The sequence below is a fragment of the Danio rerio genome, chromosome 1, assembly GCF_052040795.2.
Source record: "Danio rerio strain M-AB ecotype USA chromosome 1, GRCz13ab, whole genome shotgun sequence".
NCBI lineage: Eukaryota > Metazoa > Chordata > Actinopteri > Cypriniformes > Danionidae > Danio > Danio rerio.
This window is the reverse complement of record NC_141021.1, coordinates 24,750,001-24,760,418: the sequence shown is the minus strand read 5'-3', so window position 1 is coordinate 24,760,418 and position 10,418 is coordinate 24,750,001. Positions and strand designations below refer to the sequence as shown.

The window sequence follows — 10,418 nt, the reverse complement described above, 5'->3', positions numbered from 1 at the left end:
CAGATCAAGGACTGATTAAATTAGAAATTCCAAGAGTTTGCCTTTTTTGCCCCTACTGCTGGAATCATCTTCCAGAAATGATCAGATGTGCTTCAACAGTAGGCAAATTAGACTCATAACACTGACTTAGAACTCAAATCTGTTAAACTGTGTCTTTACTGAATGAGCACTGTGCTCTGTGTGTGCTTTGTCTTTCTTTTCCTTTATTGTCATTCCTTTTAAACCTGTTTTATTAGTAATTATGATTTAATATACTTGTATTTAATGATTTTTTTTCTTTATGTAAAGCACTTTAAATTACCATTGTGCATAAAATGTGCAATATAAATAAACTTGCCTTGCCTTGCTATCCTTGATTGTAAGAGACAAAAATTTACAAAAATGAGAAGGGCATATTGCCACATTTTGCAGATAAATGTGTAAATGTACGTGTAAAATAATCAGAAAACATCAAGGTCACTTTAAGGCTGAAAAGTCTCTTGGCAGATATTAAAAAAAGCACTGTACAACTATGAAAAGACTGAGGGCCCTATCATTCACCCGGCACAATAATGTGCAAGACGTGTTTGGCGCAATTTTTAGACCAGCGCAAACTTTAATTTTCTCATTTTTTGCCTCGTTGTTTAAATAGCAAATTCAATTTGTGCCACTTTGTAGACTCATCGGTGTTCCGACTAAAGAAGAAGTGTATTAAAGTTCATTGTTGTTGCATTTAAAAAAAAAACTGAAACAGGACCAAATAAACCCCGGTCTAAAGTCCAGCGCAGACTGCTGTAATTATGGATCTATGCAGGTCCAAAACCTGTACACATTGTTTGATACACTCAGGATGTAAAGCAAGACACAAATATCTTCACATATGAAAAAAATAAAGGATTAATGTTACAATTTTTTTTTTTTTCAATATGAATATAAAAATCACTACCCCCGTGCCTTTTTCATGACTCAGACACGCACGTAATGCTGTTGTGCCTTGTGCTTTAGACTTTGTGGCTAGATTGTTAAAATAGAGCCCTATGACATTTTCAGTTCCGTTTCAGTTTAAGTAATGTTGGGTTGAGGGGTTTTGGCCAGGACATTTTCAAGTCTTTGAATGGTATTTTTATATAAAGCTTGGTTTATTAATGGTGCAGTAACTGACTCTTGTTTCAAGATTTGTTACAGCATTTGAGGTTGCACTCCTAATTTCTATGTATCCTTTTTCTCAAGTTGATTCCTTTTTCGATCAGTAGGTCTTTCTAAAATTCTAGGATTTTGTGATTAAGGATTTATTTGTGTAGCACTGTTGTAAAGTATACTGTGAACAAAGAAAAAATCAAGAGACAACCACAGCAAATCAAACAAGTCAACAATAGGTGACAGTAAGCAAATATAGAAGTTGCAAATGTTGCTTCTAGGATAGATTGGTACACTAGCATTGGTATAGGATGCAAGATGCACGTGTTCAATATTCAGGACAGGTCTATTGATGCATTTTTAATGTGTGTTAGTGTCAATGTCTGCCCATACGCATGTGCGGGGTTAATTGTGCATTATTAATGTGTGTCCATGCTGGACAAAGATTGTGTTACTCTATGTACACTTGTGGGAACACTTCTACACCTGAAATATTAATGCCATTTCTTTAACTTTTACCAACTACAAAAAAAGGAGTGGAAAAAACAAAGACAGCAATGAATAAAGGAAGATATTCAAACAACTAAAACACATGCTGTAACTGTAATTCACATTTTAATCTGAATGCATTTGCCAACAAATACAGGATTGCAGAACAGAATTACAGTCTTTTGACACATAGATTTACTTATTATGTAATTTACCAATTGCATCAAGTTGTAAACTTTCCTAGGTTGCCTTGGCCAAGACAAGAATACTCATGAGGAAGACCATGATGAAAAACACCCACATGAAGAACCTGTCCATCACCTTGGCAACCTTCTTCCACTCGGCCCCTTTGGCCTGGTGTCCCCTCTGCTCTCTGAAACAGTTAGCTATGTACTCAATGTTTCGCACCAATTTCTGATGTTTTCCACAGACACACCCTGTGCCAGTAGTTGTCTTATTGTAGCTATCTGCTCCAAAGGTTTTGCTGTAGCCATTATCGTGAAGGTAGCCGACTCCATTGAGATACCCATTGCCCTGATCATATGTGTATCCGTTAATTTTTTCTGGAATGGAGATTTCACTGTCTTTGAGTTTTTCCTGACTTGTTAGTGGGAGCTTTTCGCTTCCATCTCGACCGATGAAGTGTGTATATTTTGGATGATGGGAACTCTGTCGAACAGGGGAATTTGATGACGATCGGGTTCTTCTTTGCTGCTCATGCCTATGTTGCCGATAGCTGCTGTTTTTGTGATGGTACCCATTCCCATGTCGGTGGTCTCTGTGACTGTACCCATTAAACTGACTGCGGATTCTCTCATCAAGGTGACAGTCTTCATAAAACCCTTTGTCAAAATACCCATCTCTCTCCAGGCTAGCCAGTGGATCTTCAGAGAAAAATGGGCCTCGATCACTTTCAGGTGTTGTGCAGTTCTCTCCTACCTCATACACAAAGAAGATCTTTGACATGTAATCTATTATCAGGACTTTGGCCCAGTGGGGCACAGGTTTAGCTTCTGCTCCACAGAAGTGTATATTCATAATGAATATAGTCAAAGATGTAGAGGCTGTTATCATGGTCATTGTTGCAATGTAATATTTTCCTATAAGAAACACAAAACAAGAAACAAATAACAAAGAAGCTATGTTAACACAATCAGTTGCTGGGACTGACAAAACAAATACTTTTATTTTACAGTGTGCTTTATTATGTATTATGTGTAATACAACCCTATCAATATAATGAGTCAGATGTAAGGTGGTATTTTAAAGTAATGTTAGTACCAATTGTTTGTTGAGTTTAAATAACCTCATAGTCATTCTAAATTCAGATCATTTAAATGCTGGGTCATCTTGATTCGAGATTTATAAAATTCATAACTTATTTGTGGTTAATTCTAGGTATTCAAAAGTTGATGCTCCACACTGTATTTCTCAACCTTTAATTAAATATTTTATTTTCATTTAGTTTCATTTTCAACAATGATGTTCAAACATCAATACCAGTATTTTATTTTATTTTTTACTTTGTAGGATTATTTCTTTGGTCCCTATGAGGAAAACAATAGGTTTTTTTTAAGTCTTGAAGGCTGGAATTAGTGGTAGAATAGATTTAAAGTAAGAAGAGACACTAAACAATGTAGAATATAAAATCATGGTAATTGAAAAAATGTTAATTACATGTTATTAATAATAAACTTTATTAATGAACACGTACAATAACTCTGTAATAAACATTAATTTACCAATTTGAATGAGATTTGAATGTGTTACGATCGCCAGTGATCTAGTATACGCAATTCCACCACTGAATCGAACTACAAATACCATGATACTTAGCACCAATCAATATCTGCTACAGCTGCACTTTATCTGGACTGACACACACAAACACACACACACACACACACACACACACACACAGGTGAAGATCATTCTTGCTGATTACTAAGACTATGCACACAGATCGCACACACACTTCTGGGTTGAGTCTTGTTAGTCTGTAACACCTTGAAGCGCTTCATTGTCTAAGTCTTTCTGTGTTTGATCCCTGCCTTATTTTATCGTTTACCTTGATTATTTGCTGCCTTTGCAGCTTGTATTACCCTATGATACTGTTTGTACATGTTTGGCCATTGCCATGCCTGACCAATCTCTGTTTAAAAACTGCACGTGGATCCCCAACTTTGTTTTCCAGCATCCTTTAAATACAGAATAATTGCCTGGAATGCACACTTACTGTGCATCCGGAAAGTATTCAAAGCCCTTTACTTTTTCCACATTTGTTATGTTTAAGCCTTATTCCAAAATGGAGTAAATAATTTATTTCCTCAAAATTCTACACCCCATGATCACAATCTGAAAAAGATATCTTGAAATTGTTGCAAATTTATATAAAAAATAAATAAATAAATAAAAAATCTGAAAAATCGCATGTACATCAGTATTCACAGGCTTTGTTCAATACTTTGTTGATGCACCTTTGGCAGCAATTACAGTCTCAAGTCTTTTTGAATACGATGCCACAAGCTTGGCACACCTGTCTTTGGGAGTTTTTGCCCATTCCTCTTTGCAATAAAAATATTTTTTGTTCTTTTTATTTTTGTTTAGATCACTTTATTGGAAACTAATTGAACTGCACTGATTCTCACTTTAATTTCAAGAGTTTACACTTAGATAATGCTCGCACTGTAAAAAATGCAGGGTTCCACACAACTCATTCATGTTGTCCCAACACAAATAGATTAAGTTAACACTTTTAACAAATTTATGTGGATTGAACATAAAAAACGTCCCAATGAAGTCTCAAGAATTGTGTTGTTTCAGCTCATTTTTAAATAAGAAGTTTGAACGAGCAAAAAATATATATTTTTGAGTGTTTAATAGCAAGTTAGGCATGCTATCCCAGGAGAGAACCCTGAGCTTGGAGATACAGTAGATGAGCCCAAGGTTCCCGATTGGTCAGTCAGCATAGGAGGGATATGAGATTAGGTATTTCTCAAGAGCCCCCCGTTTATACTTTGGCTAATATGGTGATTCTAATTGATTGAGTATGTGTTAAATGCTTGTGACTGTTATTACAATTCGTTTATGTACATATTTTTAAATTGTGAGAGGAAACCAGAGAAATAAAGAAAAAAGCTCATCCATATACTTTTTAAAATCTTTTTCCTCTGCTGGAAACTTACCAATTAATGGAACACTTTCTGAAGGTGGCATACTTTCAGCTACCATCAGCTGAAATACAGTCAGAGCCAGCAGGACCGTCACCCCCAACGAGACCTTCTCCCCAGAATCAGCCGGCAGGTAGAAGCCCAGTGGAGCCAAGAAAGAGATGAGGAAACACGGCAGAAGCAGGTTGAAGATGTAGAAAGAAGAACGCCGCTTGAGCAGGACTGTGTACGTTATGTCAGGGTACGGGTCTGAGCAGCAACCGTACATTATGACATTCTTGACAGCTGGCATGCCATGACACTCCCATTCCACGTTATCCACAAAATCTGAAAGATCACCACTCTCCATGCCCATAGCAATGTCCACCTGTGGTTACAATATTCAGAGGTTACAAATTCAGAATTCTGCCTGGAAAGACCTTCACAACTATATCTGCACACAATAACAGATCTTAACACATAAGATTTATGTTTTTTTTATGTATTTATTTATTAGTAGTAGTAGTAGTTTTACAAGTAGCATTCATGATTTTTTTTTTTTTACTATTTTACAAATATTGTAACATTTTAGCCATCAGGTTTTCCAAAAATTAATGAATACATATTCTAACATGTTAAGCAAGAAAATGTTTATTTAACAAAATCTAAACTTAAATATTTGTTTATAATATGTTATTGTACACTGTAAAAATGCAGGATTCCAGACAATTCCTTCATGTTGTCCCAACATAAATTGATTGAGTTAACTTAATTGTTTTAACAAATTTATGAGGATTGAACATAAAACGTTTAAGTTGTCCCCCCAAAAACTCAAGAATTGTATTGATTTAGTTTATTTTAAATAAGCAGTTTGAACAAGCAGCAAAATATATATTTTTAAGTGTGTCTTGTTATCCAAATGAACTTTGAATGAAATTAATAATTTAACACTATGAAACACGTTTGTTTACTATTCTATTTTCTATGCCTCTATGAAGTCAAGTACATATACCTGGTTGCCATTGTAGGTCCAGGAGCCAAAGGTAAGGTTGCATTCCTGACTATCAAAGGGGAAATAAGAGACGTCCACCTTACAGGAACTTTTGGTGATGGCAGGGGAGTCCCATGTGATCTCACCATTATATCTCAACACCACATTAGTGTCTGGGGGTCCTGAGGAGTCCTCCTCATCTGCACTGAGCAAAAAAGTCAGTAATAAAGTTGCTGGTTTAGACCTAACCTTCAAATTCACGCACTATAGTCCTTATTCTTTAGGTAATGTGTGCATGTGACAGATAGTAAAATTACTTGTTATATAAAACTATGTCTGGTCTCCAAACAAGATTGCTGGGAATGCGGATGACCTCAAGTCCATCATATTCTTCTTTATCCCAGCTCAAGTAAGCATCATGCCAGATCTGACGAACCCACAGATATGTAGTCAGCACCTGGTTTCTTTCATCCTAGCACAGAGTCAAGCACAAAAAAAACTAATTAGTACACAAACAATTTTCGATGAGAGCTCTGTATATGACTTGATCAATAATTTGATTTATAAAAAACATATTTATATGTGCCAGCACGATACGTCGAAATGACTTGTAATGTGCGTATTAGTCTGTTGGGTTTGCTGTCTTGTTTATCCGGGGCTGTGAATGAACCTCATGCTTTAATCTTTGGGTAAAAAGCAAGTAAAATTTGTAAAAGAAGATGAGGTGGCGCAATTGAAAAAACTATATCTACTCATTTTTAAAGCGACATAAGTAATTTGAAAAGGGGGCAGAACACAAGAAAAACCTGTAAGAAATACAAGCAGATGGATGAATGTCCCGTCTTTCACATGCAACTTAATGATCATGTTTTTTTAACCTTTATTTGAAAGGCTAGTCAAGAGGATTACAAATATAGGGAGAGAGGGGAAGGTCTGCCAAAGGACCTCAAGCAGGAAATCGAACTCTAGTTGCCGTGAGCAGCACAGTACTATATGTCAACGCACTTACCTACTAAAATACTGGCATCAATGTGATCATGTTAAATTCTAGAAGGGAGCATGAGAGTCTGTTACCTGAAGGCAGCTGAGTTTGCACTTTACCGAACTATCAAAAATAGCTTAATTATGCGTCAAAATTGCTTTATACAAACTCAGAAGCTGAGCGGAAAAACATGTTGTGGCAAACTGTGACACAGATGCAAAGTCAGCTAATCATTTTAAGATGTTTACATGGCAGAATTTTTATTTTGTTTGGTTCTAGAGTGTTTTATTCCTCTCATCTGAAACCGATTACAATTTAATCTTTTTTTTTTTCTTTGACTCACTTGTTTTTGTGGAGCATTTTTAATCAAATGTTACTTTTAAAGTAATTACAATGCATCATGTAAAAGTACCTAGTTTGGGGCTAGATCGGGGGTGCCCAGACAAGCTCATTGACTGCCACTGTCCTGCAGACTTCAGTGCCAACCTTAATTAAGAACACCCTTGCAGCTAAACACTGCTGGACATCAGCCTTCCACAAGCAGGATTGTACACACCTGGGTTATATGGTATGCTAGTTTGAGTATTCAGTCGCAAAGGGCCTTGCTCTGCAAGATAAAACCCCAATGTTCTACATGGAACACTTTCTCACAACAATGAAGAATGAAAGGGAAGAAAGTCTGAACCCTTAGGTTGCACTTAATGCCTTCTACATATCACATCTCATTGGTTAAAAGTACTCCTCAGGTTCAGTAAATTAATATTTGATTGAGTTTGATCAGGGTGGAAATTCAGTGCCTCTTGAACGAGAAATTCATTGTCTTCTGAAACGCATAAACAATGTGTACCAGAGCCTTATATAAATACTATCTAAAGACAATGCACACAAACATTGACCATGAAAATTTTAAATTGAATTCTTTACTCCACCACAACCCAGTACTGAGAAACACCCGTACATTCCCACATACACACACATGCACTATGGCCAATTTATTTCATCCAATTCACCTGTAGTGCATGTCATTGCACTGTGGGGGAAACCAGAGCACCCAGAGGAAACCCATAGGGAGAACAAGCAAATTTCACACAGAAACACCAACTGGCCCAGCCGGGACTCAAACCAGCAACCTTCTTGCTGTGAGGCAACAGTGCTAAACACTGAGTCAGTTTATTCATTTCACCTACTGTATTTTGAATGTCTTTGGGCATGGGTAAACCAGAGCACCAGGCTAGGACTGCAAGTTTTTTAAAAAGTTTTATGTAGTTTATTCTAATACTCAAATTATGTTTGAAAGGGAAAAAAGTGAATAAGGCTTCTTTAAAAATTACACAATAGCATAATGTATGTACAGTACAGTATCATATCTCCTGTAATGAATCGGGGCTACCGTTATTAAGACTCTATGCTAAGTTCAACTTCAAAAACCACACTGAAAACTCAGTTTAAAGATGGAAATAAACCAAATATTTTAAGATTTATATTTACAAATATGTAATATGAGGTTAAAATAATAAAAAAAATATCCTGTAATACTTATGTCATTAAATGAAAAAAAAGTCTCTGCAAAAAGTCACAAGCAATTGCATCGAAACACTAGTTTATCTGTCAAACATTCTGAAATCATGCTGGGATAGCAAATCAAGGAGTTGCTCTTGCGCTCCCGGTTTTACAGCCAACAGCCAATAAATACATAACACATTAGAAATATCAAAAAACACATTTGTTTCTTATTAATATTTCTCTATACACAAACATATTATTGAGCTAAATTAATACTTTATGTGAGAACAAAGCATGATCCACAGTGGCACATGTTGCTAGAAACTGTTATACACTGGTCACATGCAATGTACATTAGTCATGCAGCTCACCCTATACACATATTATGTTTACAGTGTCACAGGATACAGATAGATAACGATACAAGTATCCACATAAATCTGTCCTCATAAACAAGTGCTGACACCTAGAGTTATGTACTGTAACTGCAGTAAAGTGTGCAGTAAATTGAAATCAGTAAGCAGACCGTTTGGTTGATTGGATATTATTGCCAATTATTGTATTGCCAAGTATTGTAAAAGCATAAAAATGTGACCCTGGCCTGTACCAAAATACCAACCTTAAGTTGGTATATTTTTAATAACAGCCAAAATGAGCTAACAATAGTTGTAGGCTATGAAACACAATTTTGATTTTGATTTCTTTGCGCCAAGAATCATTTATAAATTGTATACTGTACATTTATTAAAGCCTTTACATTTTTTATTAGTAATATACATCACCAATAACTTAAATTGGACAACTTAAGCCTTTTAATTTTTTGCCAAAGTCTCTCATTTTTACCAAATAGTGTTACTGACACCCCACTAAGCCAATTCTGAGATTTTAGTTTTAATGATAACCTATGGACCATGCCCATTAAAGGGTTAAAGGCAATTTGTTTAGATTTTAGATTTTTTTTAACTCTCAAATATCAAAAAAAAAAAGTCTCAATTTCCAAAAATGACCTTTATGACTTGTTTTGTGGCCCAGAATCACAAATATTTAACTGTGATCATTTAAGTATGACGTGAACATATGAATTTGAACTAAGCGTGTAATTCCGAAGGTTAAATGCCTTTGACCATTGTGGTCTATGTGGTTTGAGAATTAAATCGTCAAAGTATGCTCAGAAGACACGCGCCATGCCACATCAAGGTCAGTTGGACAGTGTGTGGGTTTCGTTAGTGTATTATACAGCCTTGATCTCAGAACCAGCGGATGTGATTTTAGACACACTGTTTCTGCAGGTTTCAAGGTGTGGTGTATGTGGCTATAAGTTAAGCTGCTCTAAAAAACACCAGACTAACTCTAAATTTTAAAGTAAATATGTGTGAGACTGACTTGTATTTGTGTGTATAAGTTAAGGTCTTACCATATCTTTAATCTGTGAAAGCGTGATCTGTAGAGTGACATTAAGGGCTTTGTCTGTGTCCTCCACAGGCCGTAAAGCATTAGAATAGCCCTCCATTAGGTCATTCAACAGTTTTTGAGCAAATCGACCCTGAGCAGAGAAAACAGCTAGAGACAACAGTATTTATTAGTTAGATAGGAAGATACAATTTACATAACAATAGCAATCGTACAGCGAGATAATGGATCATAACTACTTCAGATATCTGAACAAGTCAACAAAAGGAGGATTGGATTAGATGTCAATAAAGATGACAGCATAGACAACAATAAGGATGACGATATAACGACTGTATAAATGACAGTATAAACGACAGTAAGGATGAAAGTATAAATGACAGCATATACAACAGTATGGATGACAGTAAAGATGAATAGACAACAATGACAACAGATCAGATGACATAATACCCCATAGAATATGACAGTACGAAACAGAAAAACCGTCAGGATGACAGATTAAGACAACATGTACGTCAACAATGCTGATTTTCCTATGCATGCAAAGAGCACACAAAGACAAATTTGTAGTACAATTTTGGCACAAATGGATCCCCATAATTTTAGACAACACCATAACACATATTGACATACTGAACTTTGTACTGTACATTATCTTTTTCGGCTTATTACCTTATTAATCAGGGGTTGCCACAGCAGAATGAACCCCCAACTTATCCAGCATATCTTTTACGCAGTGGATGCCCTTCCAGCTGCAACCCATCACTGGGAAATA

General features: G+C 35.9%; 1 protein-coding gene across 2 annotated transcripts in view; it reads right to left on the bottom strand.

Moving 5' to 3' along the window:
• Positions 1-208: 208 nt before the first annotated feature.
• Positions 209-10,418, bottom strand: part of chrna9a (cholinergic receptor, nicotinic, alpha 9a) — a 10,935-nt gene continuing 725 nt past the window's right edge. The window contains exons 2-6 of one of the 2 annotated variants that reach the window (XM_087237178.1): positions 9,645-9,790; positions 6,063-6,217; positions 5,767-5,950; positions 4,791-5,142; positions 209-2,705 (exon numbers count right to left, since the gene is read on the bottom strand). In XM_087237178.1, coding sequence (XP_087093304.1) covers positions 1,846-2,705; positions 4,791-5,142; positions 5,767-5,950; positions 6,063-6,217; positions 9,645-9,790 — 1,697 coding nt within the window. In that variant the 3' untranslated portion in view covers positions 209-1,845. Of the gene's footprint in view, positions 2,706-4,790; positions 5,143-5,766; positions 5,951-6,062; positions 6,218-9,644; positions 9,876-10,418 lie in introns of both variants that reach the window. The other variant, XM_087237179.1, reaches the window with a different exon arrangement.